Raw genomic sequence first — 24,249 nt, 5'->3', positions numbered from 1 at the left:
GAACATACTGTAAAAACAGTCAAAGAAATGAGAAAATGGTTGAAAAAAAAGAGACAAAAACATCAAAAAGAACTTGAGTTGTTTTAAGTTGCCAACCCAACGAGAATAATCAGCAGAGAGACGCTCAGCTAACGCTACGTTTGCAGCAAATATCCGAAATGTTAGTTTTAGGTTCACTACCTGTCTGTAAGTTAAAGGAGGAGTGTCTCTTTTTATTGTGTCTCTCCATTCTCTCTCTGTCTTCTGTCTCCAAAGCTTTGGGTTCTTTACGTTGTTGGTAGTGAATATCAACACACAGCAGCTTTCAGACATGTTTGTTAGCAGATGGAATAAAGAGGAGGAAACCTTTACGCAGTCGACAAGTTAACGGAGAGCAGAGATTGGTTATCCCCTCCGGTGGGGGCGGGACTTAAGTACGCTCTGCCTCTGTATCAAATGGCCGCACTGTGACTCACTCGAAGGCGAGGTAGGTGAGCAGCGTGGCGGCGGAGAAGATGGCCGAGAGGCCGCAGCCGACGTAGGTGATGAAGGTCAGGATCTTGTTGTTCTGGAGGTCGATGTGGGGCGCGGTTCCAGAAATGTCCTGCAGACGGAGACACACAGACAGAAACAAGTACAATAAGATCATGTTTAGCTCGCTTGCAGTCGCACAGATCCTCAGGTTGATGCTTAGACGGAAACGATCTCAAAAGAAAACGTGGCGCTGCGTTCTCACTTCCGCGTTTGGACGAGCATTTTGGGGGGGAAATCTGCGTGCACAGGGGGACACAAATGTGTCAAAACCGATGTAGTATGCACGCCAGGCAGCTGGTCGGCTAGGTGATAGTGTGTTGCACTGCACAACACCACCCTGTGCACGCGCCTGGATACCTACCTTCCTTCTTCTTCTCTCTCTTTCCTCCTCCACCTCTTCTCTCTCTCCCTCTCCTTCTTTCTATCCTCCTCTCTCTCTCCCTCTCCTTCCTTCTTCTTCTCTCTATCCTCTTCTTCTCTCTCTCCCTCTCCTTCCTTCATCTTGTCTCTATCCTCCTCCTCTCTCTCGTTATAATAGTCTGAGTCTGTACTTCATCCCTGAAGGTCCTTTATATATTGAAGAAGGTTTTGCCCTTTAGAGAGCAGAGTGGAGGTTACTTGTTCCTATACAGCAACTGGAGTCAGGGCATTGCACCAATCTGGGATTGATGGAGGATGAGCTGACTTCCACTATTGGACTAGCAGTTTCCTACCAATCATGATAGCTGTCTGGACCCATTCAGTATTGACTAAAGCAATACCATCTTTCAGTGTAGATGTGTCTCCTAGTAGGTATAAACAACTGCAAAAGGGAACCCCTAAGCCCACAACTGCCTGAATGGACACATGAACTGATGGCCAAAAGATTGTTAACATATAGTTAAAAACAGTTCTAAAATGCTACATAATAGAATTTTAATCACGTGATAAAACATGCAATTAATGGCGATTAAGAACAAATTCATCTGTTGAAAACGCTTCTTCTCTGATTTTACTGTATGCTGTTTTTTTGTGATCAACTTTTTAAAAATGCATTTAAAGAGCCCAATAAACATGCACAACATTGGCCCATATCTGTATGTTGTGTTTTATTCTTGATCCTTGATATAAATCAGGTTGAATAGCTGGTTGCTGTAAAAACCTATATGAATACATGTTGATTTCTTGATTGATTTCTTGATTGATTCTGAAATGGGAAGAACAGTTTGGCTGGAAACCATTGACTACCTTTAAAGAGTTGAAAGCGTCTGGACTGTGACTTGCTCTAACTCTCTTACCATGAGGATGCCGAAGTGTGTGAGGTGGTCACACAGACAGATGGTCGTGTTGACGCTGGAGTCTTTGGACACCAGGCAGCCGTCTTCGTTCCAGCCTCCGGCGCCATCTGGTGACAGTACACAGGTATTACTGCACATTACAATCCCCTCTGTACTGCTCTATGCTGAGTACAACACTGACAGTACACAGGTATTACTGCACCTTACAACCCCTCTGTACCGCCACGCTGAGTACAACTACTGACAGTACACAGGTATACTGTACATTACAATCCCCTCTGTACTGCTCCATGTGAGTACAACTACTGACAGTACCACAGGTATACTGCACATTACAATCCCCCTGTACTGCTCCATGCTGGTAAACTACTGACAGTACACAGGTATACTGCACTTACCATCCCCTGTACTGCTCTATGCTGATAAAACTACTGACAGTACACAGGATTACTGCACATTACAATCCCCCTGTACTGCTCTATGCTGAGTACAAAATCATGACAGTACACAGTATTACTGCACATACAATCCCATCTGTACCGCTCCACGCTGAGTACAACTACTGACAGTACACAGGTATTCTGCACATACAATCCCCTCTGTACCGCTCCATGCTGAGTACAACTACTGACAGACACAGGTATTACTGCACATTACAATCCCCCTGTACTGCTCACATGCTGGGTACAATACTGACAGACACAGGTATTACTGCACATTACAATCCCCTCTGTATGCTCCATGTGAGTACAACTACTGACAGTACACAGGTATTACTGCACATTACAATCCCCCCTGTACTGCTCTATGCTGAGTACAACTACTGACAGTACACAGGTATTACTGCACATTACAATCCCCCCTGTACTGCTCTATGCTGAGTACAACTACTGACAGTACACAGGTATTACTGCACATTACAATCCCTCTGTACTGCTCTACGCTGAGTACAACTACTGACAGTACACAGGTATTACTGCACATTACAATCTCCTCTGTACCGCTCCACACTGAGTACAACTACTGACAGTACACAGGTATTACTGCACATTGCAATCCCCCCTGTACTGCTCTACGCTGAGTACAACTACTGACAGTACACAGGTATTACTGCACATTACAATCCCCCTGTACTGCTCTATGCTGAGTACAACTACTGACAGTACACAGGTATTACTGCACATTACAATCTCCTCTGTACTGCTCTACGCTGAGTACAACTACTGACAGTACACAGGTATTACTGCACATTACAATCCCCCCTGTACTGCTCTACGCTGAGTACAACTACTGACAGTACACAGGTATTACTGCACATTATAATCCCCTCTGTACCGCTCCACGCTGAGTACTACTACTGACAGTACACAGGTATTACTACACATTATAATCCCCTCTGTACCGCGCCACGCTGGGGTGGTGGGTGGGGGGGAGTCATGTGATGTGAAGAAACAAGTGAAATTAATATTAAATGCGATAGCAGAATGACATTGTGTTGTTCTAATCTTTTTCCTACATTTCTAAGCAGTTTTTTTATGCTGTATCCTGATAAAATGCCCCCCCCACGCAGGTCAGAATAGGGACTCTGAGGGATTTGAAGCTTGTGATGTGGCGACAGATGCAGACAGACTTACAGTTCATGCTGAAGTCCCAGAACATGCAGACTGGAGTCCGGTTGGGCTGTCGGGAGACAAAAAACACCAAGTTGATGGAACTCATCACAGATAATAACACGGAATATGAGATTATAAGGTGTCCATTATCAGGTATTGCACTACAGTACATGTCATTTAGCTGATGCTTCCATCCAAAGCAACTTACAATCAGTATATCTGTCAGAGGTTGTACGCCTCTGGAGCAACTAGAGGTTAAGAGTGCCTTGCTCAGGGACACATTGGTTGCAGTGGGAATCAAACTCAGATCTCCCACACCAAAGGCCTGTGTCATATCCACTGCACCATTACCACCACATTATTAATGGACGTTTCCCTGGTTACGCCTGAGGGTTAGACTAATACCTGAAACAATTATTCCCATCCCTTAAGGTTCTTAAGCATTGCAAGCGTTCACACACACACACACACACACACACCACACACACACACACACACACACACACACACACACACAAACAGAGCTGTACCTGTTCCGAGAGGTGAGCGATGTGGATCTCCACCGGCTCTTTCAGGTTTCTGATGGAGAAGTTCCCGACGCTGCTCGCCACCACGAAGCTGTTCAGCGAGCGGCCGTTCTGCTCTTTCTGCAAAATGTTACAGTGTAACAGCGTTACAGTGTAACAGCGTTACTCCGACAGTCCGCTCATTCATTCAAACTTCAGTACGGCCGGGTACCGTTCAAAGAACTTCAACACCGGTACCAATAGGGTGACTTCAATACCGGTTCCTAAACCATACTTTTTTTGATACAAATTTTATAAAACAAAAAGAAATGACAAAATGAATTAATTGCGGCAGAAATCTATGTATTTATGTTCCAGCTCCGACACCGTGAGCACGTCTCTGTGTAACGTAGCATTTTCTCTGCGACGTGTGACGTCAGACAGCCATCAGAAATGACTAGATCTTGGTAAAAGCATGCTGTGTGCTGATTGGCTCACTGACAACAATGAGAGGATGAAATTAGGTATTGAATGACGAGGCATTTTTCAATACTTGATACATTGGACTAGAGAATGTGTCAAACACAAGGCCCATGGGCCAAATATGGCCCCTCGCAGATTTAGACTACGTTCACACCTTAAGTCTTAAAGTGCCCATATTATGAAAAAAATCACTGGGGTGTTATTTTGTGTCTCTGGTGCTTCCACACGGATACAAACTTGGAAAAAAAACTACCCATGCTGTTTTGAGTGAGATCAGGTTTCTGAATGTCCTCTGCCTTCAGTCTCGGGGTGAGCTGTTTAAAATCTGCACGGCTTTCTACGTCACTAGCCGAGACGAGGTGGCTAACCATAGCACATGCTAGCGCTAGCATACTAGCTCGTTATCAATGGCAAAACACTGCTACACCACACACTAGTTCACCATAATCTCCAAAAGAACTACTTTTTTGCTCAGATCCATTTTTTGTTTGAGTGTTCACATCACCTTTTAAAATGTGGCCTGTCTCAGATTCCAGTGTGAACAGTTTGCGGTTTCGAACTGACCCGCATGCGCAAAAAAACAACAACAATGACATCAGATACAGCACGCTGTTGCACTACAGTCACGGAGGTTACGGAGAAGATGACAGGAAACAGCTGATCTCTGACCTGGAACAGGGTCGTGCTGCTGAAGAACAGGAAGTTGATCCGAGACAGAGACGATCGCTCCGATTCACTCAGAGAGACGCCGGACAGCAGGGAGGCCGGGAGGGTCACCTGACCCAGAGGATTCATCCTCTCCGACTCAAAGTCCACCTGGGGAGAGGAAGAACAGACAGAATGAAAGAAGAACAGACAAAAAGAAAGGATCCAGGAAATTAGGAGAGGAGAGGGAGGGGGAGAGAGAGAGTGAGTAGCTGGGGTTTGTTACCTGTGGGTGGGTGGGGTTTGTTACCTGTGGGTGAGTGGGGTTAGTTACCTGCGGGTGGGTGGGGTTAGTTACCTGTGTATGGGTGGGGTTTGATATCTGTGGTGGGGAAGTTAGTTACCTGTGGATGGGTGGAGTTAGTTACCTGTGGGTGGGAGGTGTTAGTTACCTGTGGGTGGGAGGGGTTAGTTACCTGTGGGTGGGTGGGGTTTGTTACCTGTGGGTGGGTGGAGTTAGTTACCTGTGGATGGGTGGGGTTAGTTACCTGTGGATGGGTGGAGTTAGTTACCTGTGGGTGGGTGGGGTTTGTTACCTGTGGGTGGGTGGAGTTAGTTACCTGTGGGTGGGAGGTGTTAGTTACCTGTGGGTGGGTGGAGTTGGGAGCGATGAAGGCGCTGAAGGACGTCCCGTTGAACAGGGTGGTGTTGAGGGTGGAGATCCCGAGCGCCAGGTGTCGGGACGTGATGCTGATGGACGGACCGTCGAACTCGATCTTCTGAACCAACTCGTCCACGGTCTTCAGAGCTCTGAGAGAGCATCACAAACCAGCTTTAGTAAATACACACACACGCACACACACGTGTGTGTCTGTGTGTGTGTGGGTGTCTGTGTGGGTGCGTCTGAGTCTGTGTGGGTGTATTCATCTGTGTGTGTGTGTGTGTGTGTGTGTGCTGTGTGTGGGTGTGTGTGTGTGTGTGTGTCTGTGTGGGTGTATTTATCTGTGTGTGTGTGTGTGTGTGACTGTGTGTGTGTGTGTGTTGTATGTACACGCGTGTGTGTGTATGTGCATGTGTATTTATCTTTGTGTGTGTCTGTGTGTGTATTTATCTGTGTGTGTGTGTGTGTGCGCGTGTGTTTGTGTGTGCGTGAGTATTTATCTTTGTGTGTGTCTGTATGTGTGTGTGTGTATTTATCTGTGTGTGTGTGTGTGTGTGTGTGTGTGTATAGCCAGACCTTCCCCTGCAGCGATGTGGGGGAAGGTCTGGCAAAGACTATGCGTCACATGGTAACCTTCCGGAAGTAAAGTAACGTCCATTTCTTCTTCTTCTTCTTTTTTCCTAAACCTAACCAAGTGAAGTACAGTGAGTAAAGCACAGCGGAGCCTCGTACCCCTCGGAGCTGTTGGCTAGCGCCGTCTCAGAGCTGGTCATGATGTTGGAGATGATGGTGACGACGGTGGACGCCAACGTGCCGTTGATCCTCGCCACGTTCACCAGCTGCTTCACCTTCGACACCACCTTCGACACCTGCAGAGACACAGAGGGGCAGACGGCTTTATTATTGCTATTTTTATTATTATAAAAGGGTATTTATTAGAAGGATAAACCCCCTAAAAGTGAACCACCTCTTCGTTGGACAGCTCGTTGTTGGTGATGACGGCAAGCTGCACCGCCACCTCGGCCGCGTTCTCTGCATGAAAAACAAACGAAAAATGATTTAGCACAAACAGAGGACGCATATGTCATCTTATATCTCAAAGTTCAACTTTAAAAAAGAGAGAAAAACAACAAAGAGACAAAAACGTTGAAAACCGAAACGCACAGAAAAAGCAACAAAAAAAGCATTGAAAAAAGTGAAAAAATGGCAGAAAAAACACAAAAATGTTGAGATATGCAAAAAAAAAGTATCACAAAAAGTAAAACATCAAAAATGTTTTGAAAAATAGCATCAAAAAGCCTTGGAAAAAGCATTGAAAAAATGTAGAAAAAACGTCTCTAAATATGTCAAAGTTAAACTTTGAAAAAAAGCAAAAAAACAACAAACAAATAGACAAAAACGTCGTGAACAGCATTGTGAAAAAACGTCGAAATTATGACAAAAAACAATTATCTTTTTTAAAGTTTTTAAAAACGTAAGAAATGGCAAAAAAATACACTAAAATGTAAAAAAAGTTTAAAAAACGTCACAAATAAAACTTATTGTATTGAAAAAAAGCATAGAAAAAAACCTGTCTCATCTCAAAGTTAAACTGAAAAAAGAAAGAAAAATAACAGACAAAAACGTCAGAAAAAGCACTGAATGACAAATTAAAAAAAGGACAAGAAATTAGCAAAAAACAAAAGTGCATCAAAATGCATTGAAACAACGGTCCAAAAATCAACATAAGAATAGTGAAAAAAAACACAAAAAGTTGAAAAAAAGGATCTGTGAGCGTACCTGCCGACACCTGGATGGTGTCAATGTCCGTGCAGTTACTGATGTCTGCAGCCGACCAGTAGGAGGACAAGTTCTGCAGACTGATCAAACTGAGACAAAGAGACAGACAGACAGACAGACAGACAGAGAAAGAAGACAGACAGAGAAAGAGAGACAGACAGAGACAAACAGAAAAGAGAGACACAAAGGAAGAGAAAGAAAGAGTGAGCGAGAGATAGTCAGACGGAGAAAGAGAGACAGAGAGAGACAAACAACAGAGAAAGAGAGAGACAGAGAATAGAGACAGACAGAGAAAGACAGAGACAGAGAGAGACAAACAGACAGCGAAAGAGAGAGACAAACAGAGAAAGAGAGAGACACAAAGGGAGAGAGAGACAGAGAAAGAGAGAGACACAAAGGGATAGAAAGAAAGAGGGAGAGAGACAGACAGACAGAGAAAGAGAGAGAGACAAAGGAAGAGAGAGACAGAGAAAGAGAGAGACCCAAAGGGAGAGAAAGAAGGAGGGAGAGAGAGACAAACAGAGAAAGAGAGAGACACAAAGGGAGAGAGAGACAGAGAAAGAGAAAGACACAAAGGGAGAGAAAGAAGGAGGGAGAGAGACAGACAGACAGAGAAAGAGAGAGCGAGAGAAAGAGACAGAGAAGGAGAGGATGGATGATGACAAGTTGCTTAACTGTGAAATGGGTTAGTTGTGTTTGCGTGTGTCTGTGTGTGCGTGCGTGTGAGAGAGTGTTTATGTATGAGTGTGTGCATGTATATGTGTGTCTGTGTGTTTCCTGTGTGTGTGTGTGTGTGTGTGTGTGTGTGAGTGTGTATTTATGTATATGTATATGAGTGTTTGTGTCTGTGTGTGAGAGTGTGAGTGCCTGTGTTTGAGTCCCTGTGTGTGAGAGAGAGAGAGAGAGTGAGAGTGAGAGAGTGTGTGCGTGTGTGTGTGTGTGTGTGAGAGAGAGAGAGAGATTGAGAGTGTGTGTGTGTGTGTGTGTGTGTGTGTGTGTGTGTGTGTGTTACCAGGTCCTGGAGGTGCTCTGCTCCTTGTTGGGGAAGCAGGGCAGCAGCTGAGTGACCGTCGGTCGGCTCGCCGGCCAGCGGTAGTGGAGCAGGTTCTCCTCCGGACAGTTTTCTGTAAAAAAAACAACAACAAAAAACGAAGACCACTGACGTTAGAATTCCACAGTTCAACAACAAAAAGCGCCAAAATGTCAAAATCAGCAACTACACATCCAACGAAGCGTCAAAAACAACAGAAAAAAGTGGCGAAAAGAGCAACAAAAACATTGATAAAAGTAACAAAAACGTCAAAATGAAATGGCAACAAAGCAACAAAAGCGAGAACCACGCTGGCGCAGTGTCTTACCGATCAACGTGACGGAGGTGGAGGCGCCGCGGAGCTGCAGGCCGGCCCCCATCAGCCCTTCCCTGCTGGACAGCTGCGCCGACACGGCCGCGGCCCCCAGACTCCGGTTGGCGATGTAGTCGTAAACCAGCAGCGCCCGGCACGTGTAACTGGAGACCAGAGGCGCTGATTAATCACGCTGCAGAGAGCGCGCTCAGGGCGCACCTACACTGGGCCCAGTCGACTTGAAGGGTGCCCCGAGTACGAGTGCCCCCCCCACCCCCCCACTCCCAGTGTGAGCACGCCCTCAGACCGAGATGAGAGAGATTAATCCAAGACAACCATCAGAAGCACGCTGGCCACAGTAGCAGAAAAGTACAATTGGACGAGGACGAGAGGATGGAAAAGAAAAACAGAAAAATTCGTTTTTCTGATTGTTGCAAAAATCCTTGACTTTGCAGCACGTTTTCTTAAAAACTGCGATGGGATATTCGTGCAATGTTATGCGATGGAATTGTGGCAACTTGGCAGTTGGATGAAAAAGAAACCGCTTGTCTTGTTGCGTAATTACGTCACTTCATAACGTTCCCATGGTAACAGGGGAAACTGGCTGCTCTTGTGTGACGTAAACGCAACATTTTTCACCTTCCTGTTAAGATATTTGTGACTTTTTTGCAACGAAAATGCGGGGGTTATGAAATCATGCAAGCCCCGCATTATTTTGTGCGGAAATCTGCAATTTACGGGGCAAAAGTGTGGTGTACTTTAATAAATGCGCCCCCCCCCCCCCCCCGCATAAATATGCAGACTTTGGTTGATTATGCGTTGAATTATGCCATCCCATAATCATGTTTTTCTGGAGGGAGTGTGATACGTGTCCGACTGCAGGATTGGTCTCGGTACCCGGAGGCCGAGGCCACGGTAGCAGAAAAATACGATTGAATACAGGACGGGCCTCTTGGACCATGGAGGATGAGATGATGGTGGACAACACAAGGGTTAAAACGCTTGGAGATAGAAAGAAGCTGAGGAGTGTGCACATCCGGGGGGGGGGGGGGGGGGTTAACACATGTAAGTGTTTTACCTGGTGGGGTATCCTCCGCTCTGCACACCAGGCTGCACACTGCACAGAGACGACATGTTGGAGAGGAGAGAGAAAACAGCGGGGAGGATTTATTTTAAACATTTTTTTCCAAGAATAGAAAGTTTGGATAAGATATACTGTATTTATAGAAGGGCAGTATCGATTATTAGTAGTTCATGAAATTGATAAACAATATCTGGAACTGCATTTACATAAATGCTCATACACTTAGGAACCCTTAAATACCCATATATTAGTGGTCCCCTAATACTGTATCTGAAGTCTCTTTTATATAGACCTTAGTGGTCCCCTAATACTGTATCTGAAGTCTCTTTTATATAGGCCTTAGTGGTCCCCTAATACTGTATCTGAAGTATCTTTTATATAGACCTTAGTGGTCCCCTAATACTGTATCTGAAGTCTCTTTTATATAGACCTTAGTGGTCCCTAATACTGTATCTGAAGTATCTTTTATATAGACCTTAGTGGTCCCCTAATACTGTATCTGAAGTCTCTTTTATATAGACCTTAGTGGTCCCTAATACTGTATCTGAAGTCTCTTTTATATAGACATTAGTGGTCCCTAATACTGTATCTGAAGTCTCTTTTATATAGACATTAGTGGTCCCCTAATACCATATCTGAAGTCTCTTTCTCAAATTTCAGCCTTGGTGCAGAATTCCAGCCACTAGAGCCAGTCCCACAATGAGCTTTCCCTAGTGTGTGCCATTTCTGAGTCCGTAGCTTTTGAGGAGGATAGAGGGGGTCAAGGTGGAGACTTTTCATTAATAAAGGCCAGGTATTACATGGATCAGGATACTATGCATCCTGGTAAGGTCCCTTGGTCTTTGGATGTACACCGCCCCCCCACACTTCATCACATACCCTTCACCATACCTGGATATTATGAGGGAGGTGGGAGACAGACACGGAGCTGCAGCCGAGCCAAAGTAGTTCAATTTTAAATTCATTAACTTTATCGGTTATCAGGCAAATACAACGCTGATACAGATCATCTGCAAACTGCTGAACACCCGTCGCTGCTGAGTTACCTGAGGGAGTCTACGGAGACTGCGTGGGTCCAGTTCTGAAACGTCTGATTTAGCTGTAAGAAAGAAAACAAAACAACTTAACACGATAATCCACGATTCAGTCTGGCATGAAGACCCTCTGTCTGCTCCACAGCATTTAAATGGTCACGCTAATTAGATTTAATAAGTTAGACTTTGTGTCCTTAAAGGCCCAGTGTGTAACGTGTTCATTATCAAAATCGGTGTTGCCTGTTCACAAACTTGCTTCCTACACATTGGACCTTTATAATCTTTGTTTTCTTTTTTCCCGTTTTGCTTTTCAAGAAACATGGATTGTATTGCCATTTTTCCTGATGACACTTACAGACTTCTACTGAAGTAACATTTTCACCGCAGAACTTTTACTTAACAACAGAGTATTATTACAGAGTGGCAGTAGTACTTAATGTGGATTCAGTGAATGCTGTCTGTCTAAATAAGTGAATAAATGGCTGTGTGGTTACCTTCTGAATACTTTTTCTTTCAGCACTGACCACAGTAAAGGACCCCAGTAAAGGACCCCAGTAAAGGACCACAGTAAAGTACACAGTAAAGTACACAGTAAAGCGACAGTAAGGTGCAGTGTTGGCTACATAAAGCTCCTCTTACCCAGAGGGCCACAGCTCGCTCCACATCCGCCTGGGTCAGCGTTGGGACGCTGCCATCCACCACGAAGGAAACACGGTAGAACAACGCCTCTGGAGAAGAGACACATACACACACAGAGAGAGAGAGAGAGAGAGAGAGAGAGAGAGAGAGAGAGAGAGACAGATAGAGAGACACAGAAACACAGAGAGAGAGACACAGTGAGAGAGAAAGCGAGAGATAGAGAAAGACAGAGACAGAGAGAGAGAAAGAGAGAGCGAGAGATAGCGACAGAGAGATAGAGACAGAAAGAGAGAGAGAGACAGAGAAAGAGAGAACGAAAGAGACAGAGAGAGAGAGAGCAAGAGAGAGAGAGGGAGGGAGAGAGAGATAGAAAACAATACTTAAGTCTCGATTTGGCACAGACGTCTTCACACACATAGTGGAGTCTGTGACACATAGCAGGAGATAATTTGAGCCATTTGCGAATTGAGTTTTGTAAAAACCTAATTTCACAGTGAGAGCTGATGGTGAGGAATGTGCTGCCTGACAGAAGGGGGGAGCAGCTGTTGCGGCTACTTTTCTGGGCGAATGGGATCATTTTTAATGAATGGATGAATGATTGAATCAGAAAGAGCTGTCGGAAACATGTTCCCGTCTATCGCAGGGCATTAAGAAACTCTGCATCTCATCTGTCATTCACCATTTCAATCATTTTACACTTTCTGCGTGCATACAGTCCGACACGCCACACATTACCTGCTCAACTACACATATCATGAAGAGCTACGACCCCCCCCCCCCCCCCCCAAAAAAAATAGAACACTGTCAAAAAACTTAGAAAGCAACAAAACCTTGAAGGCTTTTCCGCCTTTAATGCATATGACAACTAGATGACAAAGGGGAGAGAAAGGGGGAAAGACATGCAGGAAGTCATCACAGGTCGGATTCTAACCCTGGACCTCCGCGTTGAGGCATAAAGTGTAAACGTGCGCCAGCTCTACCCACTGAACCAACCCGGCCATATGTTTACAGGTCTTTGACGTGGCTAAATTTAAGTACCACTGGCCCAAATAATGTTTGTTATTGAATTCAGACAACGTGTAATTTCTGCAACAGCACATAAACAAGAAACAAGACATGCCCTGTTATTTTAGGGCTCCCGGCTCTCCTGCTAAGCTTCACATTGGCCACTAGATGTCCCTCCACTATCTAGGAATGTTAGTAAATGCTACTGACTGGTCAAAAGACTTCTTCTACTCCATCAGCTTTGGAAGGAGACCCTGCAAGCTGCAGACCATTTAGGTTTTTCTGGGTGTTTTTTGGAGCAGCTTGTCATTACATCATACTCATACGAGCTGAAAGAACCACTCTCCGACAACTGCATTTCACAGGGGTGTGTAAACCTTTTGTTAGTTACTGTCTGAGTGGACAAGCAGCGCAGCAGGACGTCTCTACCAAGAGGCTGGAAGGATACTCAGACGCAGAGCAGGATCAGAAAGAAGCGTAAAAAAACGAGGAAAGGAGGAGAGGAATCTGAAGTTGTTACAGTGGATATTGATGGACAGATTTCAGAGAAAAATAACTAAATAAAGAGCTATTGAAGGGAGAAAATGGACAATCCATTTATGACCAGGCTACATAATACTACATCTAATTGGACAGCTAGACTCAATTATGTCCAACGCAGCACCCCCAATTACAAACCAATCACAAGCCTTCAGGACCTGAGGGGTCCCACCCTTCACCTGATTGACAGCTATTAATATCTACATATAAACAACTATTGAGTCTAATTACAGACTAAAATCATCTATTCAGACACCACTTTGCAAAACCCACCACCTTCAGAAGTCATTTAAAGGTGCGCTATGCAGTTTTGGCCATTTCTTTGCTGTTTTCTCGTTTTTTGCTGGCAGGTTTCTCTATAGAGCCCCCTACAGGTTTCTCTATAGAGACCCCCCCCACAGCTCCTAAGGTTACCTGTGTCTGACCCCTCCTTTGGTAAGTCTGCCGTTTCCTCTTTGTCTGTTCATCCAACAATGCTTTTCAACCTTTCTGCTTCTTTTTTGCCGGCTCAGCCATGATGATAGTGTGAAACATTTAGGGTTGACTCACCGGCCCAAAGTTGCAAAGGTAGTTTTTCTGCTCACAAGCGCTACGGGGGAGCGAGACGACCACCATTCAACCCAAAAAAAGTCAAGTAACCATTCCAATGACTCCAAAGCTTTTCAGTTAGACTAAAATATGCTAAACAAACTGCATAGTTCCCCTTTAAATCATGTATTCAGTCTTAAAATCTGTTTTTCTTTAATGGAAAGTGGCAGATCAGTGTCAAATGAGTCGCTACCACCCAGAGCATCACAATGAACCGGCAGCATTCTCACTCAATACTGGACCAATTTCATAGACTTCTGTTCACATCAGTGACTTAAGGCCGTTTCATGGTTGTGTGTAGAATCGACGGCGTAACCCCACAGACCCCTCTGCATCTACGCCGGACACTATGCCGTAGCCTGACGTGCTCCTCTCAAAAAATGTAACAACACATCAATTGGCAGTGGTTTGGTAGCAGTGCATCCCCCCGCCCCCCAGCTCCTTTCCTGGTTCTCCTTCCCCATGAACAACATAAAATCAAGGAGAGGGTTTTCTTCTCCTGCTGCAGATGTTTTTCTCACTATGATTCTACAGTCAAGTACTCGCTCTGAAGATAATCGCCAGCACTGTCTCACTTCTCCCCACACACACACACACACCCACACACACCCACACACACACACACACACACACCAGATCAACGCACACACAAATATAAACACCAGGCCACTTACGTAGGCTATGGCTTAAGCTGTGCGCGGAACCTCCGCACAACCATAAAACATCCTTTAGACACCAATGAATGGGGACATAGGGGCCAGGTTATACTTTAGCCTAAACCTTGGCCCTGTTTTAAACAAAAAGACTTTAAGACTTAATACAAGTTGTGTTGTTTTTTTACAGATTTTTGATTCTCTAAATCTACAGGTTTTTGTTACTCCATGACATACTGTTCCCTGATGACAGTCCACACAGACATGTAAAATGAAAGCGTTGTTTACACTGGCATGGCAACGCGGGCTTGACGGCTGAATCCACAGTTGGGGATGCAGATGGTGTCAGGTGCACCGGGGAAGTTTTGTGGCCAACACTGCTAGCTGACAAACTAACAGTTTTGAACGGAGCTGTTGGAGAGGAGTTGTTTGTGGTTATAAAAGGGCGAGCATTCATGACTGCAGGTAGCGTTGGCGAAAGGTGGACATCTTTGACGTCAACATCTGCCCCATTCACGAATAGTCCAGAGTTGGGATTCCCACTGTGATTCAACACACTTGGACTTGAGTTATAATTGGGCTTTGAAAATGTTAAATTGGACTTTGCATGCACACTGAGTTCTGGCGCTTGTATGATGCCCGTCATGCCTCCCTGAGATGCTTCCACATTTGCATTTTCTAACAGAGTTGAAGCATTTTTGGCCTTGGTGGCGTTTGTTGTTTCTGAGTCTTTGGCGGTTATAACAGTGGTTGCATTTGACATGGAGAGGTATTTTAAGCTCTCTGTGTTTGCAGTGTGGTTGTTGCTCCCAGGAAGTGGGTGATCCTGAAACCCAGAAATAAAGTCTCGACCTGGGGCATCAACAGAAGAGACGGTGGGGGATCTGGAGGCTGGTGGGGAAGAGGAGATATTGAGGCCAGAAGTGTGCAGTGGGTTGTGAATACCTGGAGCGCCAGTAGGTCGCATTGATACTGCAGCAGTGGGGCGGCGAGCGGTAGCTTGCATTTCAACAGGAAATGACTGAGTGTTCAAGGCAGCTTCTGGATTCAGACTTTCATTACGCTGATGGCCTGTTGGAGCATTTGACATTACATGCAGAGTTACGTTGTCATTGGCGCTCTCTGCCGAAGAAGCCATGCCTAAATCAGAGGCATGTTCATCCGCAATATGTATTTTTGGAACAACATCTGCAGGGTCAAATAAAGAAAAGAGCGGTGACAGTTCCCCAGCTGCAGTGCGATTATTCAAGGCCTCAGGCGACAATACTGTATCATCTACAAACCTGGAAGCATCAGCTGTTTGCGAGATGTTTGCAAGCTGTGGAAAAACCTCATCCTCTTCATTGTCTTCAGCAGTAAGAGCTGCTGAGTGGCTGGACTTCCAATTTTCATCAGGGAGTGTGGAAGCTTGATTAAGAGGACTTGATTGGCTGATTGGGATGAACGGCTGGGTTGAGTCTGTTGACTGGCTAACAGTGTATGTGGCGGATGTTGGGGAAGAGTGTAAATGGTTGTCCAGAGGGGATTGGGTTGTTGTTGCCTGGTGGAATCCAACAGTCGGTAAGCTGGGAGATAATAAGCCAATTTCTTCCTCTTTTATGCTGGCAGACATTTCTGGCAAACTGGGAAGAAGAGGAGAGAGAAGAGGAGTGATGAACGATGGGACGGGAAGGGAGAAGACAGATATGTAGGGAGGGATTCCAGGATGGATGGGAGAGCGTTGAAGAGAGGGAGAGGGAGGTGTGAGAGTTGCCGCAAGAGAAAGAGAAGGCATAATGGAGGGTGAAAGAAAAGGGGGAGTAAGGGCAAAGGAAATTAAGTGCGATGATTGATGCTGAGGCCCTCCAACATCAACATGTGCTTCTGCATTTTCTGTGTTTTGCCCCTGACTCACGTTAAGTTTCTCACTCTGCATGTGTGCCTGACTGTGTGTGTGGATCAGACTGCTGGGGCGCTCTATGTTTGGACGTGTCGAGTCTGAGTGGTGCGTATAATCTGGCCCTGAAGCATGCTGGGGGGCTGCGGTCCCGAGCTGTTCACTTCTGTTAAGTTGCAGCTCAAGCGTCTGAGTCGGTGCCAAGACAGAAGAATATAACAAAGGGGAAGTGGGGGGATTAGATGCATTTTCATGACCAGGGAGTGCCTGCAAGGACCTGGAGTTAGTTTGAACACCAGCTGCGGTATTTGTGTTTACATGTGAAGGAAAGATTGTGTGTTGTAGCCTCCATGGATCTCTGGTAAAGGTCACGCTGGAAGTTTGTCTGCCTTGTGACCCAGGTGAAGATGTCTCAGTCCAGAGAAGAGGCTTCTCAACAACAGGATTGAGGGAGTGTGAAAAGGAAGACAATTCTGCTTTCTCTCTCACCATCGCTTCAGTCACGCTAGCAACTTGTATCACTTTGGCAGCAGGAAGAGCCTCGGAAGATTCAATGAGCGACAGGTGGTCAAGATGATGTGAAAATGGACTCCAGGTTGAAAGGAAGGGATTTGAAGATAATGAAGAAAAGGCAGACAAAGACACTGAGTGCAAACGTTGCGTTCTATCAATATTTTCCTGCAGCAGAGCAGGGGTGCGTTCAGGCGCCCAAATGACAGCTGCTGGCAGTGATGCAAAGACAATGTCAGACTGACTCCCTTGATGTGAATCGTGCGGCAGAGTATATTTGTCGCTCAAGTCTCTTTGATCAGAATGAACAAAGAACTGACTGACTGACAGACTGGCTGCATGAGAAGAAGGCCACAAAATCACTGATGAACCCAATGCAGGGTCAAGCAACTGTGAAGGAGTTGGCTGCGCTTGAGGGGGTAAATTTGGTGCGAGTACCGCAGAACTAGATGCCAAATTATCCACAGATAATCCAGAGGGAGTTGGCTCAATTGGACTTAAAGCTGAGTCTGTAAAAGTCTCAAATGAATGGACAAAAAAACCTGATTGCGTATCAACGGGAGTACTCTCGTAGAAGGGCAATCGACTTCTAAAAGGTTGGGATTTATTGTTAGAGGGCTCTTCAGAAGAGAGAAAGTGGTATTCAGGGAGCATTGAACCCTCAACAAATGGCATCTGTAATTCAGGTGAAGCTTTAGAAGAGAGAGGAAGAGACAATGAGGATTCTGTGTCAACCCTCGTTACAGCAAAGTCCCTTTGAAAGTTCGTGGACAGAGAAAGAAATGACAACACAGAAGGCTGCAATTTCCCGCTGACTCCATCTGACTCTGGAACGTGAGCAGATTCAACAACACTATCTGTTTCGGAAATCTTTTGTTTGGCCTTCTTGGAAGAGGAGGGTAGGAAGAGGAAGGGCTGCTGAGGATTAGCAGAGGATGGAAGAGGAGGTGTGGTGGACAAGATAGGAGGAGAGGATGATAGAGGGGTGTGGGTGTTTGAGGAGTAAATTGGATGGGAGGCAACATGGGAGATAGATGATGAAGCTGAGAGAGTGAGAGTTTGAGACGAGGTGAAAGAAGTAGATGCTAAGAAAAAGGATGGAGAAGGAGAAAGAGGAAGGAGGGCTGATAAGGAGTGGTGACGGCTGTGAAGAGGGAATGCAAAAGTGTTAGAAGAGGAAGTTATGGGAAAAACAGAGGAGGAGAAAGTTGGAGGTCTATGAAGAAGAAGTTGCACAGACGAACGTAGCTGTGTAGATATGTCTGTACTTGTATATGAATGTAATTCAACATCACTTTCAGTAATTTCCGTTTCTGTTTTATACAGACTGTCCAATGGGTTTAAAGAAAGTAGGGCATAGGATGTTTGGGCGATGTCTTCCATCTGTGGCACTGGAGAAAAAGAAAAGATCTCCTCTGCAAGAAAAGCAGTGGAGCTTTGTTGTACCACTGGCAAAGAAAGCTGAATGAAGAAAAGGGATGAAAGGGAGGGAACCGTGAGAGATGGTGTTGGTTGAAAAGTCAATGTGTCAAGTTGCTGATTGACATCTTGTGTGAAGGAAATTTCATTTCTTGCTGATGCTACTGTTATTACAGGAGATTGATGCATGCTGATGAGTGTAACTGGTTCTGGCATCACTCCATCTTGTAAGCGGGTGAAAGAAAGCTCGTCGCCTGCTGCTGAGCCACTTGCTTGGTTTTCTGAATTATTTAAGGGCTGTGTGACAGGAAGAGAAGCAACATGACGGTCTGATCTGTTGAAGGATTGTTTGTTTGTGCCGTCAGGGCTGTCGAAGGCTGGAAGGACGGTGGCGGGTTGATCCAAGGCGTAGGCAGCATCTAACTCAAACAAGCTTAAAGAATCCCTCTCCGCCGAGAGCTCAGTCAAATCATACACAAACAGTTCAGATCCTGACGAATATTCATCGCCCAGTGGCTCTAGTAGATCTGTCCAGTTACCTTTGGCAACTGTTTGGTTTTCCCCTCCGCTCATGCTCAGCAACGACCACTGCGGCGCCACAGGTTTGTTCTTTCTGTTGCTTAGCACCGATATTGACGACAACAATGATGAAGATGATGATGCCAAGGGTGCCGCCCCGACTGCCGAGGCAGATTCCTTTGTAGCCAACGCTTCATCCCTATGTTGCCACGGAGATGACTCCTGGGACGAGATTAAAACCCCTGATTCAGGAAGGAGCTCTGACTCTTGGGTGGTTGGACGGGTCTCCTTGTCTGCAAAGAAGTTTGGTTGTGATGTAGGCTGCGTGGATGCATGTGGCCCAACAGTTGTGTGCGTTGCATTTCCCAACATGTGTGTTGCATTTTTCAACCCATGCATGTAGCCAGCTGTGTGTTTAAATCCACCTGTTTGTGTCGTGTATGCAGGCCTGGCTGTGGATTTGAGTTTGGTTGGCAGTGCAGGTTTAGTGACGTTGATCACTAGCCTGGGGGGTGCACTTGTGGAAGCTGGACGTCTTCCTCCAGTCGGCCTCTTCCTCCCCTGCGAGATCAAAGGGGTGGAGATGAACCCCAGGGATGTTTTGGAGCTACGATGGCTTCGGGGCCTGGGGAGGGAAGCTGGGGGTCGAGGACGCGAGGGTTCAGGTGTAACTGGGGGACCTGGAACTGGAGGAAAAAGTCCTGTTTCAGATAATGTATCTGGAAGACTAGGAGCTTTAGTTGAAGGACTAAACTGACTTGATACATGGGAGGTACGATGGGAAGCCTTTCCATGGGGGCTGGGAATGAGAGCATGCCTTGTTTGTCTGATTAGAGTGGCTGGAAGAGCTGGAGGTTTGGAACCAGCAGTAGTTCTTCCTAAAGCATGCCGGCGTCTTCTGTTGCGAGCATTAGGACCAGCAGCCAGAGTCTTGGACTGGGAGGACAGGGGTTCAGGCTGCTGAGGAGCAATTACAGACGCAGGAGCAGCTATTGCAGAGGATTTGGTTGAAGATCTCACAGTAGACTTCTTGGCTGTCGCCGCGGCACGGCACATTAAACCAAAAAAGCAGGTTACAGATTAGGGCTGGGTGATATGTAAATAAACAATAACAAAATGCCAAATACATCGATGTTGATATTGCAACAATATTGTAGGGCTGACCATTGGTGCTTTCACAAAATACTTTCACAATGACATTTTAGATAAATGTTCATCAGTAATGTGGATATAATGACTAAGTGGGTAAAGGCAAACAATAAAACAACAGTATGACAATTCAGAAAATGATATCACTTCATTGTAATGCAGCCTTTAAAACTAGGAAAAGACAACACTTATTTGCCATGTTACAATATTATGATCTAGCCTCATATATCAATATAATAACAATATACTGCCCAGACCTATTACAGTTAATAAATAGTAATAAAAAAGTATTTTCAAGGTAAAAAACCCCTGAATGTATTAGAATACACAATGGCGATTAGGAAGTATCTTACACATTTATGTCATCAAATGAGCCATCCCAAATTTCCTGTGTGAGATTAGGAAAACTGTACCTTTATTACTACTATGTTGCTCATTTCTAGAAAGGCAGCCCAAAGAAACAAAATAGCAAGACAGGATCAATGCATCATAGAAAACATGATTATATAAATGTGTGCACCATAGGAGAGGAAACCAAACCAGACGAGTTTTAGTTGGATGAGGTTTGGTTATTCTATGGATCAAATTGCGACGACAAGAGAAGCAGCAATTACAGCATTATAATTAAGAAACAAGGAACCTAAATACACAATCTGAATCTAAATCAGAGAGAAAACACATTAGTAGTGAGAAAAAGCAAAATCAGGGGGGCAAACTTATCGGGGGGGGGGTCTACCGTCAATTTTAACATAAGGATAGAGGGGGAGAATTCAACCTAGAATACAAAAATAATCATTCTCCTTATCTATTTTGGAATCACAACTGCATGACACCACATTGTGTTTTACACAATACATAATTATCATTACAACTTTGCATCCCTGAAAATGCATTTAGGAGCTCTAGATTTTTCTCTCTAATGACAAAACAAATGGGTAGAATAAAGAAACCACTAGAAAGGAATGACAAGAGAGTATTTAGACATTTGTTGTCGATCTAGGCATGCAAGTGTGTATCTTACCCCACGAGGAAGCAGGATTAGTAGGTATGTTAGTGGACGGTTGGTTAGAAGTTAGTAACTGCCGTGCAGAAGTCATTTCTGGGACTGTTTGTGGAGATGAAACATTGGGAGACAAGAGGATAAGGGAGAAGGCCAAAAGACAGAATAAGAGGCGAAAAAAGGGATAGTTTTTTCTTACAGTGTTGTGCATTTTGATTGTATTAGTATGAGTGTTTTTAGAAATGTAAATTATCAGCAGAAAGCTAATTTAAAGGTCCCATGGCATAAAAGTTTTACTTTATGTTTTGTCTAATTTTTATTAATATGCGTTCCCCCAGCCTGCCTATGGTCCCCCAGTGGCTAGAGATGGCGATAGGTGTAAACCGAGTCCTGGGTATCCTGCTCCACCTTGGAGAAAATGAAAGCTCAAATGGGCCGATCTGGAATCTTGCGCCTTACGAGGTCATAAGGGGCTAGGTTACCTCCCCTTTCTCTGCTTTGCCCATCCATGAGAGAGAGAAAGCAACATCATGGCTATCAAACAAGCAAAGTGGCAATTGGTCAAAGTCACACCTCCAGCCTCCACCTTGCCCCCCCCCCCCCCATCAAAAGCTACAGACTCAGAAATGGCACATACTAAGGAAAGCTCATTGTGGGACTGGCTCTATTGGCTGTAATTTGGGAAAGAGACTTCAGATACAGTATTAGGGGACCACTAAGGTCTATATAAAAGCATCCAAAAAGCACCATGTCATGGGACCTTTAAAGAAGTTATTTAAATTAAATTAACACAAAAATGTGACCCACTAGGGCAGTGTCTCCCTGTTGCCATGAAACAATAACTTGTTACAGATTGATAGGTGTAAACCAAAGAAAGCTCCCAGTTTGGATCAAGTTCTCACACAGGTTTACTGCTTACACTGTGTACTGGTTGTATTAGCCCATATTCACAACCCCTCCCTTCCTCCTTCCTCCAGCCTGGACTAAGGTCTGACTTAATACTTGAACAATAACTGTAACCCTATTATTTCAAATCTCTAATTTTGACTGTTGATTTGTGTATATCTTGATGCCCATTTTTTTCCTATATAATGTCATATTTAATGTTCTTTTTAAACTTTGTCCTTGCACTGCTATGGTTTTTATATTACTATGTCTACATCATTCTCTTATTTTGTCCATATTTAATGCTGTCTCTAGACGTTATCCTTGCACTATTGGACTTATTTGCACAAGCACCTAAATATATAATGCTTATACAGAAGTCAGTCTTATAGTGTAGATTCCCCGCAGTATTTTTGCTCTTACCAGGCGTTGTGGGGTTAGTAGCTGTTTGGTTAGTGGTAGCGGATAAGGCAGTTGACGTGTTGCTGGTAGCCTGTTGGGCTAAAAGTAAACAATCACAGAACATCAGTTGGGTTAAGAGACATATATGCTGTAGGCATAATGTGCACCGACCTGCAAGGAAATGAGAAACTTCTTTGATGCTGTTTTTAGCCTAAACACAAAGCTACATTGCGGGGACGACAACATGTAAACAGAACCACATTGTGGGGACTACAACCTGTAGACACGGCTATATTGCGGGGATATAAACCCTAAAAACACAGCTACACTGCGGGGACTAAAACCTGTAAATGGAGCAACATTCCTGGGTTATCAACACTAAAAACAAAGCAACATTGTGGGGGCAATAACCTGTAAACACAGCTACATTGTGGGGACATTAGCCTAAAAACTCAACCAAATTGTGGGGACATTAGCCTAAAAACACAGACACGTTGTGGGTTCATCAGCCTAAAAACACAGACACATTGTGGGGATATTAGCCTAAAAACACAGCCACATTGTGGGGACATTAGCGTAAAAACACAGCTACATTGTGGGGACATTAGCCTAAAAACACAGAAACAATGTGGGGACATTAGCCTAAAAACACAGCCACATTGTGATGAAATTAGCGTAAAAACACAGCTACACTGTGGGGACATTAGTGTAAAATCACAGCTACATTACAAAGACTAAAACCTGTAAACGAAGCCCAATTGCAGGGATATCAACACTGAAAACACAGCTACAATTTACATTTAACAGGAAACTTCATATCATGTTTTTAGAAAGAGAGATAAAAGAAATAGTTGATGATAAAACAGCAAGCTAGCTTTTAGTGGGGACGGCGTGTAGCTTGAAGTGAAACATGGTGATATTTTAGCTCTCAATGAATTCTTTGTTCATACTTTTCTCTCTTTCTTAAAACAAAAAACTTTTTGGTATAAATGAGCAAACAAAACAAAATAAACAACATTATTGTACGTTATCATTGGCAGAACAGGAGAAAATCAGAACTTTGGCTTCCAATGTTAGCTAGTGACAATATTTTGATATGGTTAGCTACCTTACCATGTGCTGTACCGCTGGCTGAAGCAACGTTAGTGGCATGAGATGCAAAGGAGGCAGCGCTGGTGATGATGGTGATGGTAGAGGTAGGCATGACTGATCAGCACAATAAAGCGGCATGTCAGTTAAACAAAACAAACTGCGTTAATGGGAGAAGCTCCAAAGCAATCTCAAAAGTCTTTCTTGATTCAGAGAAAAAACTAAAGTCGATCAAGGTAAGCCTTTTTTGACATTTAGTGCACAAACTAGGTTTCCCAAAAGCATCTCTGAGTCAATTTAGGTTAAAGGTGCACTATGAGTTCCTGCATGGTTTCAGTACGATTTCATTTTTGTCTCAAAACGTAGACATCTCTCCTTGATCCGCTAGCTGCCTGCACCCTGAACACCCCGTGAAAAAGCCCGGTCTCTGGTGACAACACAGGGGCGTAAACGTCAAACACTAGAGGCACAGGATAGACACCAAAATACAAAAAAACACTCCAGCCAATCACCGACAAGATGGTTGGGGGAGGGGTGGGGGTTTGTGACAGTGGCCCAATACCAAAGTGAGCCCTGAGGACTAAGGACTCCCAGACTTAATTGATCTCAGGTGCTGAGTGAGTGTGTGAGGCTACATGGGCTCAGAAAGGTATACATTGGATTGGGACAGCACTTCACGTAATCACATGTTACCTTAGCGACGTTTAATAACAAAGATGTTGCATACACTTGCCGGTTTGGGTAATTTCATTTCAAGTGTGTTGCTGTCTGCGAGTTGGCTCTGTTTTGTTTTTTTAATTACTTGGTACGTCAACAGAAGTGACCATGCAGGAACTCATAGGGCACCTTTTAAGTTATTAAGCACGTTCCATTCAGCAGCCAATGAGAAGCTACGTTTGTCTATAGTTGTCTGAAACTCTAAACCTGAGTGACACAGTCGTGAGTGTGCCAGGAACATACAGTATGGCAAAATTTACCAACCTTGTTATGATGTTAAAGAATATCAGGGTTCAACAATTAGGGCAAGTAAATATAAC

The 24,249-nt window shown here is 44.6% G+C and overlaps 1 protein-coding gene across 1 annotated transcript in view; it reads right to left on the bottom strand.

Annotated features, from left to right (window-relative positions):
• Positions 1 to 24,249, bottom strand: part of adgrg6 (adhesion G protein-coupled receptor G6) — a 99,271-nt gene that overhangs the window by 23,203 nt on the left and 51,819 nt on the right. The window contains 18 exon segments of the mRNA XM_032543622.1: positions 456 to 583; positions 1,791 to 1,897; positions 3,425 to 3,470; positions 3,934 to 4,050; positions 5,062 to 5,208; positions 5,682 to 5,847; positions 6,431 to 6,567; positions 6,666 to 6,730; positions 7,478 to 7,566; positions 8,490 to 8,601; positions 8,836 to 8,984; positions 9,899 to 9,937; positions 10,951 to 11,003; positions 11,578 to 11,666; positions 14,979 to 15,254; positions 19,189 to 19,248; positions 19,446 to 19,676; positions 20,858 to 21,099. Coding sequence (XP_032399513.1) covers positions 456 to 583; positions 1,791 to 1,897; positions 3,425 to 3,470; positions 3,934 to 4,050; positions 5,062 to 5,208; positions 5,682 to 5,847; positions 6,431 to 6,567; positions 6,666 to 6,730; positions 7,478 to 7,566; positions 8,490 to 8,601; positions 8,836 to 8,984; positions 9,899 to 9,937; positions 10,951 to 11,003; positions 11,578 to 11,666; positions 14,979 to 15,254; positions 19,189 to 19,248; positions 19,446 to 19,676; positions 20,858 to 21,099 — 2,253 coding nt within the window.

This window comes from Etheostoma spectabile, chromosome 18, assembly GCF_008692095.1.
Source record: "Etheostoma spectabile isolate EspeVRDwgs_2016 chromosome 18, UIUC_Espe_1.0, whole genome shotgun sequence".
NCBI classification, from domain to species: Eukaryota; Metazoa; Chordata; class Actinopteri; order Perciformes; family Percidae; genus Etheostoma; species Etheostoma spectabile.
Note: the sequence above shows the minus strand (reverse complement) of the source record. Positions and strands in the feature narration are given on the sequence as shown.